Below are 13,712 nucleotides of genomic sequence, written 5' to 3'. Positions count from 1 at the left end.
AAATTTGTAATATTAAATTTGTATATATTAGTAATTCTTTAAATATATTTACTGCTTTATCTCCTGCCAAACTGTACACATGCTCCTTCATTGTCACACCGTAATTATGTAATGTAAAGTATAAGCAACCTGTAACCAAGCTTTCAATAACCTTGCTGCTCATGCGCCCTCATACCCTAGGGTCTGGTGCGCAATACAAATGAATAAACTAAACTAAAACTAAACTTACAGGCCTTTGCTTCACCTTGCATAATAACTTGGAAGGGTAGGTAATTTGCCTGTGATCATGACCCCTCTCTTGGTACATAAGGCTTAAATATAATATACGGTTTCCTGTGTTTTCCTGGTGTTTATTTTAGCCGTTTGCACATTTGCTGCAGTGTTTTCACTGAAACTGTTTTTGCTGCACTTTCTTTAATGAGGAGGGTTTCCCCTAGCCGCATTCTAACCCTGCTACCGACCCCCTCATCCAGTACCCCAAACACACAAAATGTGTATTTTTTATTTTTTTTAAAAAGCCGTGAAAACGTCCGAGGTAAAAACACCACCGCAAATATGCAAACTGCTAAAATAGCAGCAAGGAAAACACGGTAAGCGCAAACTACAATTACTATTTCATCTTTAGTTATTTACTTACAACATGTACAACCAACCAAGCAAGCCCTACAATTCCTCACCTTGAAAACTCATCTGCATATGTTAAGCGCTACGATGATTGAGTATTAGTTGATACGAGAGGACTTTTTTCCTGAAAAAGCAATCTATAATTGCATGCTTTGTGGGGCATAGTTTTGAAGCACTTGCTTGTTCTGCTCATCTTTTCATACTTTGTTCTTTTCTTGCCCTAACGCCCTCTTTTTTTCACACAGATACTTGCCTGGTTCGAAGGTGGTGAGGAGTCGGCGACCGCTTTCGTGGAGCCCATTGTCATAATGATGATTCTGATCCTCAACGCCGTGGTGGGGGTCTGGCAGGTGCGTTCCAGTAGCCATCTGGTTTTTCCTCCCAGAACAGGCGGGACAACTAGGAAAAAGATCCATTCTAGACTCAGTTCATATGAGGGAAATGAACGATCAAACTCTATAGGAAAGTGGGCAGAGATCGCAGTACGAAGTCCTTTCATCGTGGGATGTTTTTTCGCTGGGTTTTTTACTGCAATTTTTTCACCAATAAAACTCCATCAAATTTTTTTGGGGGGGTTAAAACAATTATATACATTGGGTGTGGGAGTACAGGAATATAAAAAAAATTTAAGGGGATTGGGGTTTTGTAGGGGTAACCCCCCCCCAAAAAGAGTTTTTTCGAAAAGAAATCCATGGTAAAAAACCCAGCAAAAAAACATCCCGCGATGAAATGACATGGAACCGGAGACCGCAGGCTGACACTGCCTTAACCAGGGTTTCGTCGATACTAGGAAGTTGGATTCAGGAACGGCTGAATATCTGACTGAAGGCCAGGCACCTTCACAACCTAAGTCTACTTCGTCTTGAGGGTTGGTTAAAAGTTCATGCTTTGGATCCTGCAAGTCACATTCTGTAATTGTGACTTGCGCCTCTACCAACAGCTGAAGAATTCTGCATGGAGATAGGCACCACCTCAGCCCCCAAGGCAGGTCCGCAAGAGCTCTGAACGAAACAGATTTTCAGGAAGACCAGTGGCTATGTAAATAGCTCTCACTTAGCGTCATTGTTTTCAAATGTAGTTTTTGAGGATATTCTGAAAACCCAGAACGGATTTGGAGACCGGTGACATCTGAGGGGCCTTCTGCTGTAAAAATCTCAAATGCAACACAATTTCCCCATATGTGCAAGGCATGGCTTCATGTCTTACACGATTGGCCTGTGATTTGACTGACTTCATTTGACATGCCTAGCCAACAATGAAGTGCAGTTGGATGTTCAGAAAAGGAAGTCATAGTGATGGCCTCATAGATGTCCCACTAATTCCTCATGCAGTTACCTTCTTAGAACCTTAAGGTTGCAGTGTAGATCGTAGGTTATCCGTCCGCTTATAGGGTGTGACATGTTACTGTAACGTGGCATAGAGCAGCTTTTGATATTTGCATGGCCTCTTAGTGTATCCTGCAAGAACCAAGGTGGGGGGCTTGCTTTGGTTTAGTGGGGGCAGACTTAGAAGAGCAGAGGTTCCCGCTGCAGTGGCTTTGGGAGGCAGGACTGGAGTTACTGTTGCCTCCACGCAGGCGTGTATGTGCTTTGTTAAGGGTGTTTGCTGTGTGCTGGTGCTAGGCTATAGCTGTACATCAAAGCACTCCTTCTAGCTTGAAGCCTTGACGCGGCTACCCTATTGCTGCGTATACCAGTTCTGGCAGAAGCTCTCTGCAGCTCAAGACCATGTGTCATCAACTCGTATAGGACTAGAATCCTGTGCATGGCATAGCCCCAATGATTCTACATGTATGCAACTTTATCTCATGATCATCAATGAGGGATATCTTGAAAATCTGACATGTTTCTGGCCCGTGAGGCCTGGAGATGGACAACCCTCAGACAAGTCGATGCTTGCTATGTGAGTTGCTTAGCGTGCAGACTTTAGAAGAGGAAGTAATCATTAAAAACACTACACGTCGCAGATGTCAAGACGTTCCATGTCTCTTTCTGAAAACTTGTGAAACAGTTGCAAACCTTCAAGCAAAATGCTCTTTTGTAAGAAAGCAGTTTCATGCAGCAATGAACAGCTAAATTGTCAGGACTGGAAAAGCGGGATCACCAGGCTGCTGTATTCAGCCTGTTGTCACAATGTATACTTTAAGCTCCAACTCTGTCTTTGCTCTTACGCTGTTAACTCTATAAAAGCTATCTGTAAAGAGTTATATAAAAGATATGTATAAGACATCACTGTCCCATAAGATGTTGACAATGTTAATGTGATCTGAAAGCAAGATGTTCAGCTGACTTGCATACCCATAGTGCATTGCTGTGTGGCTCTGATCTAGATGTGAACTTCCAGTGATGGCCATTAGGAGGCACTATGCGTGTGTGGCCATTTTAGCAGAAATGGACTATTCTGCTCTTACCTTACAGGTACAACTTTTTTTAAACACACCATAATTCCGAAGGCAAAATATAAACTCTGGGACTTTTTTAAAACCTTTATCATTTTTAGGATGGAATATTTAATGTCTCTTGGCACAACGGTTGGCAAGGTGTGCTTCTGCTCTTTCTGCATTACACACCAACAATGCCAGCACTGTTCTTGACAAATTGCCTTTCACAAACTGGATTTGTCATTGCTTTTAAATTTATTTAGCTAGCTTTTAGACAAATTATTGCTAAACTGTACCCTTCTGTGGGTCATTACTGTTACATTTTCTTTCGCCACCCGATCATTAATGCCAAGACTTCTTGCAGGAAAGGAACGCCGAGAGCGCCATTGAAGCCTTGAAGGAGTATGAACCGGAAATGGGGAAAGTGGTCCGGTCGGACCGAAGTGGGGTGCAGCGCATCCGTGCCCGGGATATTGTGCCGGGGGATATTGTAGAAATTGCAGGTACGCTGCCAAATTCACAGTTTCCACTCATAAATAAATGTAACCGTATTTAAATCATTTTGAATTGTATAGCTTTTAAGGTGCAGAAAACATCTCCACTTACCAGAATGATTTCAACCCCCGCCCCCAACAGTGGGTATCACCACAACTATTTAGCCACCACCATAAAGTGTCTCCAGAAGCTGTCCCCTATAACATGCCTCAGACTGCCTTTCTGATGTTGGCACTAGGAGCAGTACTGTAAAAGCATTTCTGGGCCATAATGCAAAAATACAATAGGACCTAGGCTAAGGTGTCCAATATTGGCTTGATGTTTCTTTTGCAAGTGTTCACTACTTGTTTAGGATTAAAAAATGTTCACTTCATTATCGAGAACTATTCTTAATTACTTTCAGATCATTCGACATGCATAGTTTTCTTATTTCAGTTTGTTCAACATTCTCAGAATACAAACCAGCATTAGCAGAGCGCTCCGGACAGATAGTTCCTTTGATTACACTCACCGGTTATGCGCACCCGCTCCCTGCAGCTTTGCCGGTTCTCCTTTAGCAATCCTCCTGGACCCACGAGCGTTGCCTCCCTTGCGGGGGCCACCGCTACCTTCCCTCACTCTCCACTTGCCGCAGTGGATGTTGGCTCTGGGCAGAGCACAGCCTCCAGCTGTTGCTATCAGCAACCAGAGCACGGCCGGAGATTGAGACATCGATAAGCCTGCTCTCGGCCCAGGTGTCTCTCTCCTTCTCCGGACTCATACAGCTCCCAGTCCTGGCTCTGACTTGCTTCTCTCCATCCCCTTTTGTACCCTGCTCTCCTTTCCTTACTCACGCACAGGTCTCTCCTTGTCACACACCGGTTTCCCTCCAAGGCGCAGAGCCCCACCGCTTATACTCCCTGCAGGTGTGGGTCAGTAAGATGAATTGCCTGACCTCTAGTCAACTTTTAGCGAGACATGCCGGACCTCTTCAATGGTATGCATTCACAGTATGCTTCTTCGTCTCAGTACCAGAGTGGTGAAAATACCTATTGGTGTTCACTACTCCTAGTCGCCTTTTCCTCGTCTCAGTACTGTTACATTTCAAATGAGGGGCAATGTCTTACAATAGCCCATTAAGGCTGGGAGATTGTTAGGTTGGTTTTCAGAGAGAAAAGGGGCTACCTTGTCTCGCATGTGGGTACCCCACAGTCAAATTCCCAAGTGTTACTCCTTTCACCACCCTTTTAGATGCCTGGTTGTAGACATCTATACACAGGCATTAACCACCTCACTAAGTGCATAATAACACTTTTAATTCCAGTGGTAGCCTTACCCACACATTTACCTAATAAATGCATTATGCTCGCCTCTATAATGTCCCTACCCAGACATTCAATGATATTATAAACCTTTGGAGCTCTACCCAGTCATTTACCACTCTGATGGATGCATTATTAAAAATCCCTAAAACGCTTTGGGGCACTCTGCCAACCACACATACACGCCGATAGCGAATTCATAATTATAGCCTATAAAGCCTGGGGACGGCCCTTATGAGACTTTTTTTACTGGTATCAGATAATATTATCCCGTATACATGATCTTTTGCAACAGCCATAGTGATATTTTTTGGGGGGGGCTAATTGTTGGGCTTTTTAGGACCGGGGGTTGCGGGGGGAGTCCCCCACTCCTTTGAAAATAATGCAGGGGTTGCGGGGGTGTGCCCTGCAGGTTCCATGCCTCAATATCGTCGCAAAAATATGGAATATTAACACACGGAACCTTTTTTACTATGATAGATGCAAATTTGACTGTAGGAGGATAGCCCTGCTCCCATATTCAACACCCTATAGGTGCGTTAATAAATTCCCTATAATGCCCGGGGACAGCCTTTGTCATTCGCTGTGATAGATAGATTGTTATAACTGGGGGTGTGCAAAGATTTCTTTTCTACTTGCAGAATTTTGCAAACTTCCAGAAAATACAGCTACAAAGTAGTATTACAGCTTCTTTGATCAATTACGCTGACAGCAACGTTGTGCGACCACATCAAATTTTTCGTACATTCAATATCCAGCCAGTGGCCAAAATGCATCACAAACATGGATGTACTGAGAATGCAATACACAACTTTTCCTGGCGAAGTTCAGTTTTGCAGAAAACCTTCGTAATTCCATGTGTAGAATTTGTCTTGCGTTTAGTAAGGTAGCACGTCGTCGGTGCAAGTCCACGTACACAAAACGGGTGTGAGGCCCTTATTGCTACTCTTCACTCTGCCTACTTGCTCCTGCTGCTAATGCCTGCCCCTGGTTTCCTCAAACTTGTTTCTATGTGTAAAAGCAGCACGCAGGGCTCAAGTCGAGGGCCCACACGCGTGGACGGCCTCCGTCCATTTTTTTGAGAGGATAGCCACCACCCCCTGTGTTTTTCAGGAATAAAAAAAAAAAATTCATACACTTGGTAGTATGCAGCTATGCAGCCGGGTCTTGAACCCGGTTGCGCGGTTTAAAGGCGACACTGTCAGCCACTAGACGAGAAGAAGTCAGTAGGAAGACCCCCATTAAATGTCTCCTATGTTGGTTTTCTGTGATGTCACTTTGCAATGCCTGCATCGCCGTCCCCTACTTTTTTACTTTAGGACTCGAGCCCTCAGCAGCTGGCGTGGGTGCCCTGCCACATCTGGTTATATGGCCATGTACATGCCATGGGCGCTAGAATGGGGTCCTATTGTGCCCTACTAATTTCTTTCCGATGTGGTACTTTGCAACTTTTTTGCTTTGGTGCCTTTTCAAATGCCTGAGAAAGGCCTGCTACTTTATCCAGTATAGCGTGCACCATAATGGGTGGTAGTACAGAAACTAAGCAAATGCAATTGGAACTAAGAGAAACAACTCCCTAGTTCAATAAGCATATTATTGCACTGGGGCCCGGAGGATAGCTCAGCAGCAACGTGTTTGTCTTGGGAGCAAGACAACGCAGAGCAACACAGGTTTGAATCCCAGTCCCGCACTTAGACTGGTCTCTGGTATTTAGCGCGTTATAAAAGAGTAATTAATTACTTCTGTCAAGGTATTTTTGCACATGGAGAGTATTTATCATAGTCCTAGTTCTTTGCACTGATCCAAAAATGCATTGAAAGAATGTTTTGTGCACTAGAGTAATTTTCACGCCAGTGTTTATTGCACTTGCACCTGTGGAATGTTTCTGAAATACCACCCAATGTCTGTTATTAACAACTTCGATTGAATCGGCGTTGTAGAAAACGCCTGCAGTTCTGGCTTAATGACGGATGATGTGAGGTGGAAATTCCATGAAATGGACTGTCCGAGAAGCAGCCAATTTAATTTTACGGGCTGTGTGATGCAACTGACGCTTCGTAACATGAGATTGTGCTAAAGGGACGGACGCTTCCTAACATGAGATCGTGCTAAAGGGACGGACGCTTCGTAACATGAGATCGTGCTAAAGGCACGAAGGACGGCATTATGCTGGAATCGATGCACGTATTTACCGTTTATTGGGAACACGACGTGCCACTATTGTGGGCTTTGATATAACCTCTTCCCATGGCCCTCGCCGCACAGCTGTGCCTGTTTTTGTTTCTGAATGAAGTGCCTGGCAGCATCGAGTTGGCTAGAGACTGTGATGAGGTGCTAAATTCATCTATATTAAAAAGTGTGGGAGGTCTTGGACTGGGGCCTATGCTGTGGTGCCTTGCCCTTGGAGGCAATCTGCAGGCATGAGCTGATGTGACTCTGGGGTGCTACGCAACATGAGGAGCCTATACTTCAGCCACCGGGGCGGTTGGCGGTGGGATGAGGGTAAAGAGGCCATGGTCAAAGGTTAAACGCAAGTAATCAAATTTTCTTTCACATTGTAAAGGATCCAAAGCGCACACATCCTGTTGTATTAAGGGTCCTCTAGGGCTCGCAATAGATAAGCTACCAGTAGTAGCCCAAAAAAGAGCGCACACAGAGCAAGAAGTAACGCTGTTTCTTACAGCTGGGCAAGCACAAATCAAACGGAACAGTGGAACAGAACTGATTGATGAGAGCTGACAAACTGGCTCACAGCAGACAACACTTTGGAGGTCATTACGACATTGGAGGTAGGGGGTTAACAGAGCTGGTAGAACTGCCGGCCACGTTAACCCGCTAATGCCTCATTACGAGTCCCACTCGCGGGACCCGCTGAGGACGCCTGGTTTTACCAGGCGTCCTCAGCGGGTCCCGCGAGCGGTCCAGCATGCTAACAACGAGCCCGTTGTTAGCATGCTCCCCATTCCTATTGCGCCCTATGGGGGCTCGAATGGAAATGGCGATGGGTTTGTGGAATGGGGAAATACCGGGCCCTCCAAGGTCGGAATGGCCTGGTATTTCCCCATTCCAGGAACCCGGACCCGGTACCCGGAATGGGGTTAGCCATGCCGCAAATAGCAGCATGGCTACCTCCAAGGTTGTAATGACCCCCTTTATATTGCTAATACATTGTTGATTTAAAGTTTTTATTTTCAAATAAACAAAGTACACAAAACAAATGAACCAATGTCATCAACAAGTAACCTAAAAGCATCTAGTAAATGTTAACCAGCACAATAACATATCAGATCACATCAATACCAAGGCCATTTAAAAAAGGCAAGAAATAAAGGAAGAAGAAAAAGAGGAAAAAAAGAAAAAGAAAATAGATCAAAGATTAAAGAACCAAAACATAATTATTCTATCAAACATTGCTAACAGTAAATAAAGCATCATACAATGAATCAAAGAGAACCATGTTGGCATTATAGTTAACAGACCTGAGACCTTGCAGTCCAAATAATAGGTATATATCAACCATAAACTTCAAAGAAACTTCCCCAAATGTCCCAAAATTTCTCAGCGTCTTCTGAGTCTCTGTAAATGGCCTTCTTATAAGTGGAGACAGTGAGAAGTTCTTCCACCCATTTGTCAATGTTAAAGGAGCTGCTTGACTTCCACATTCTCAGTATCATCCTCTTGGCGATCAAACATGCCCGGAGGAACCAAGTTTTCCTTCCAAAGGTTAAGTCATCAAACTGAGATATGTCACCTAAAATCAGAAGGGAGCCAGATAGAGGGATTGTACAGTTCAAAACCAATCCTAATCTTTCACATACATGTTCCCAAAATGTTCTTGTTTTCGGGCAGAACCACAACAAGTGACTGAGGGAGCCACTTGCACCTTTGCACTTCCAGCAGAGATCGTCCTCCAAGAGTTGCCTCCGAAATAACTTAGCTGGTGTCCAGTAGGATCTAAAAATAATTTTAGTTTGTGATGCTCTAAGGCCCCAGTCCAAACTCACCAAACGAGTATTCTCGCAGCACCGTTGCCAACAGTTTGGATGAATGTCCTCTCCCAGTTCTTCTGCCCAGATAAATGGTAATCTTAGGTCCCCCTTTCCGCAAGCCTTCAAGAATCCATATAACGTGGCAGCTGGATGGAAAGCACTTGAACATGTTTGTAGTGCCGACCAGGCGACATTTTGAGTTTCCAAATGAGGCATTTCAAAACAATTTGCCACAATAGTTTTCAATTTTCGGTATTCAGCGAATGTACAATCCGCCATGTTAAGATTGGCAAAGTTGTGTGTATGAGATCCAATTTCCCCCTTCTATAAGATCATGGATGTACTTAATGCCCGTCAGGAACCATACCGGCCAAAAAAGACTTTTTCCCTGATATTTCAAGGCAGGGTTCAGCCAAATGGAGGCATTTAAGTGCCGATAAGGATCTGCATTCATACGCTTGGATATTTCACACCAGCAATCCTGCAAGAAACTAGTCAAGGGATTCGCTTCTTTGGATTTACATTTCTTAGTGGTCAACAGAGCTTCTGGATCCAGTTGGGACACCATGCCGCACTCCCACACCAAATCACATGGTCGTTCATTACTAGAATCAATGATCTTACATAGATGGCGTGCAGAAAAAGATAGGTGGTAATCCCTAAATTTTGGCAAATTCATCCCTCCCCGTTTCAGGGGAAGTTGTAATTTCCAAATTGCCAGCCTTGGTGGTTTCCCATCCCAGATGAATCTTTGCATAACATTGTCTATTTCTTTAAAAAGTGCCCTGGTATCCTGATTGGTAACATTGACAAAATGTAATTTATCCGAGGTGCTAGATTCATCTTTATACAATTTATTTTCCCCCACATAGTCAGTTTCAAGAGACCCCATCTTTCCAGATCTGATTTTAGCTTGGGGAGGAGCAATCCAAAATGTATTGTTGGTAATTTCAACACATCAGCACCAATCCATATGCCCAGGTATTTCATTTTCTCCACACACCATCTGAACTGAAATTGGGCACAAGTAGCTTATTGATGGGAAGTATTTCAGACTTACCCCAGTTGATTTTGTAGCCGGAAACTCTTGAAAACTGCTGAACATCATTCATTAAGTGAGTTATGCAGGTAGCCGGCTCTTGAAGGGCAATCAGTAGCTCATCTGCGTACAACCAGATCAAATTTTTACGATTGCTACCAATTATTGGTTTTAGATGTACATCTGCTCTCAAGCATATCGCCAGTGCTTCCATAGCCAAGATGAACAACAGAGGTGAGAGCCGGCAGCCTTGTCTCGTACCTCTGTAAAGTGTGAACTTATCAGAGATGAGGCCATTTGTAAGAACACTCGCAGACGGATCATTATACAATAAGCGGACCCATTGTTGAAAGTTCTGACCAAATTTCATTCTCTTCAGGCATGAAAATAAGAAGGTCCACTCCACACGATCGAACACCTTCTCAGCGTCCAGCGAGATCACTGCAGTGGCTACTGGCTGAGAGTGTCCTTTTTCAATTGACAGCAATAGGCGCCGCATGTTATCCGCCACTGCCCTTCCAGTGACAAAACCAACCTGGTTTTCATGAACAAGAGTTGTTATTACCTTTTCCAATCGTACCGCCAAATTTTTTGCCAAAACTTTGCAGTTACAATTAATCAGACTTATCGGTCTGTAGTTCTCACATTTTGTAGTAGATTTATCTTTTTTGGCAGAACAGTTATTAATGCATGGCACATTGAATTGGGCAGCAGACCAGTTTCAAAAGCATTTTTGTATACATCATATAAAAGCTGAAAAGCTGAATCAGGTAAAATTTTATAAAATTCGCCAGGTAGGCCATCCGTTCCAGGAGATTTACCCATGGAAAGTTTTGAAATAGCAAATTGTAAATCCTCAATTGTGAATTGTCCTTCAGGATTAGCTGCTTGATCTTCTGACAAACAGGACACCTCATATGAATTAAGATATTCATCAACCTCAGCCACATCACATGTCAGTTCAGATTCATATAGTTTACCATAAAAGTCACAAAACTACTTGTTTATCCCTTTTTGTTGAGTTTCAATGATATTATTTTGACACTCAATTGCACTGATGAAGCGATCACTTTCAGCTACCTTTAATCTGTGTGCAAACAACTTCCCTGCTTTTTCTCCATTTTCAAAATAGTTAATTTTCTGTCTGAAAAGTGCATAATCTATTTGCGAGGAGATGATCTTATTCAGTTCATATTTGGCTTTTCTCAATTCAGTTTTCGTCACTTCACTTCTCGTGGCAGCAAATTGGTTGTCTAATCGCTTAGCTTCCTCTGTTAACCTCTGCTAATACATTGTGTATACCATCGGAAACCTTTGCACTTCACGTCTTCTCCATTCCCATGAAACTGACATGTTAGAATACGTCATAACCCTATAGCTAGACATACGTTAGTTAGACATGATTGGAGCAACAGACTTGCCTTCTCCCGTCTCATCCCCATCCATTTACGGTGCCACATTTCTTACTGCTCCAATCTGCAAACAATTTGCAATTAGTAGTGACATAATTGTGCTGACCTCCAGATCTTTATTCGTCTGCCATTGGCCAGCACCAGAAAGGAAGGAACACAAGACACCCCGAGCTGGTGGGAAGGGAGACATTTACACGGCATCTGCCTGATGATAACCTTTGCCAACATTATTGTGGACACTCTGTGGGCTTGTTACATTCAGGACACCAAAATATACCATCTGATTGGCTCTTCTTGGAGCGACCCTCCGTTCCTCACCCTTTTTCCCGTACCCACTGGCCAAGGGGCGATGTGAGTAAAACTCTGAATTAGGTCTATTTCCTCAAGCTCCCACGAATAGCTGTGGGACTGGCTCGCCGGCCTTCATTGTATCGCCCAGTGCTGTTCCTAGGGACTGTGGTCTGCTGGAGACGAGCAGCCTGAATTCAGCTTCCCCCCCTCCCACAGCCATGTGTTCATAGCTGGCCTACGGATTCAGGCCCACCTGTGGCGCCCCAATGAAGTGTGCTTTACCTGTGGTTTCCGCTCTTTCACATTTATGTGCCAAGGTCCATTGTGTCCATATTATGTTGTATACAGAGTGTCCCCAACCCCTTATTCCCCTCCATGCTTGATCACTTAGGCTGGCTACAGCTTCCAGAGACCCCCTTATTTCCCCCCCTGTGAGTGTCCAGCCTCTCCTTATCCCACGATTTGTGATATCTGGAACTTTAGAGTGGTTATGTTATGTTCTTTGGTATTTATATAACACCTACGTCCAAGTGTTAGGCTTCAAATCTCTTTAGGTTCAATGGCTCTTGGACAGACTGTAGTCTGAACAGACCTAACCAATGGAGCATCACACAACATGCAAATAATCAAAGTAAATTATGCAACAGTTTAATTATTGTATATAAAACAGTGCAGCATCACATACAGACAGTCAATCTAATGATGCAGCATTTCAACTATTAATAGCAGAGATGACTAGTGTAGAGACATTATGAGGCCGTAGATCGAAGTGTGGATAGGCGAGGTATGGTTTACATTGTCGGGGACTAGTGACAGCTGGACCACATATTTCGTTGGACTCCGCTGTGTTCTATGTGACACAGTGCTAAATGTGGAGGGCAGAGCAAATCAGTAAAATTAACCTATGCGCAACTGTCTACAGTTGTGGGCTCTGCTATACATTTCATGCAGAACACATGCACGATGAATAGAATGCAATCACATGGAAAATGAATGCACAGATGTCAAATATGGAAATTAAAGAGCAATTGAAGATACTACCAGGCAAGTCCGATTGTAGCTCCCTATGTCACATTATACTTCTCAGAGAAGACCAGAACACTGTGGATATTGAAGGATATGTATATACAGTCAGCCAAATAGAGTTTATTCAGAATATAAAATTCCAACAAACTTGCAGGAAAAAAAAAAAACGTATTCAATATACTCATCCCACCATACGGTAAAAGAGATGCTTGCAGGTTCATCTACGGTATAAAACAGTAAACTTTATCTCTAAAAATCCGCCCCACTATAAATAAATCAACCATCCAATCTAACCATGATACTCCCTGCATGTTAATTAAAATTATTTTAAGAATTCTAAAAATAGCTCAAGAGTAAATAACAAAAACCTTTGAGCCTGTTTATTAACATTTTAGCTCTCACATTCAATGGGGCTTTAAATTCCTTAAAGGTTATCACGTTATCAAAGATATACTTGCTTTTAGTAACTCTTGCAGGGCTGGTCTGCACTGTTTGAAAGCCGAATGCCAAAGAAGAGGAAACCTGAAGAGTTGATGGGGTATAGTCTATGGAGCACAGAAGAAGTAAATCCTTAATGTCTGTCATACAAATCAGACAATGTGTACTGTTCCCCGCCCACTTTGTAGTGAGTCTAGCAAGAGTTATTAGGTGCTCTCTTTTTTTTATCCTTGGGCAAGCGAGGTAACTTGGGAGCTGACAAGAAGTACAGCACTTCTAACCATTGCTTCTTTTGATTCAAATAATTCTCTGTCCAATCTATCTTAATAGCAGGGCAGAGATGCATGAGTCCGCCATGGATTTAGTCATGCGCGCATTTGCAAAGGGGACATTAAGGTTCGCCATATACAATTAATTTCTGACAAAAACCAGCCACAGTACCTTCCAAGAGTTCTTTTCACTGCCCAGCAAGGATGAGATAGTTTCTCTGGTCAACACTGCTTTCTCATTCAAGCAAAGCCTTTGCCATAGCTTTACTGGGTCTAGTCTCAGCATATCTTCTAACGGATAAACGTTTAGTTCATTGTAAACCATATCATTTGGTGCTGATACTTGCAGGCCTTGGATATTTAAAAAACTAATTTTCCACCACTGATAATGCAGTGGTTGTTCCAAAACTCCATACACTAGCTGCATACAAAGCTATGGCTTTTGGTT

The 13,712-nt window shown here is 43.3% G+C and overlaps 1 protein-coding gene across 3 annotated transcripts in view; it reads left to right on the top strand.

The window, feature by feature from the left end:
• The window catches only part of ATP2A3 (ATPase sarcoplasmic/endoplasmic reticulum Ca2+ transporting 3), a 680,492-nt gene that overhangs the window by 335,680 nt on the left and 331,100 nt on the right, over nucleotides 1-13,712 (top strand). For all 3 annotated transcript variants that reach the window (XM_069614715.1, XM_069614714.1, XM_069614716.1), the window contains exons 4-5: nucleotides 870-974; nucleotides 3,369-3,507. In XM_069614715.1, the coding sequence (XP_069470816.1) occupies nucleotides 870-974; nucleotides 3,369-3,507 (244 nt within the window). The remainder of the gene's footprint in view (nucleotides 1-869; nucleotides 975-3,368; nucleotides 3,508-13,712) is intronic.

Source organism: Ambystoma mexicanum, chromosome 9 (genome assembly GCF_040938575.1).
Source record: "Ambystoma mexicanum isolate Mex_15411 chromosome 9, UKY_AmexF1_1, whole genome shotgun sequence".
In the NCBI taxonomy this organism is placed as follows: Eukaryota; Metazoa; Chordata; class Amphibia; order Caudata; family Ambystomatidae; genus Ambystoma; species Ambystoma mexicanum.
Note: the sequence above shows the minus strand (reverse complement) of the source record. Positions and strands in the feature narration are given on the sequence as shown.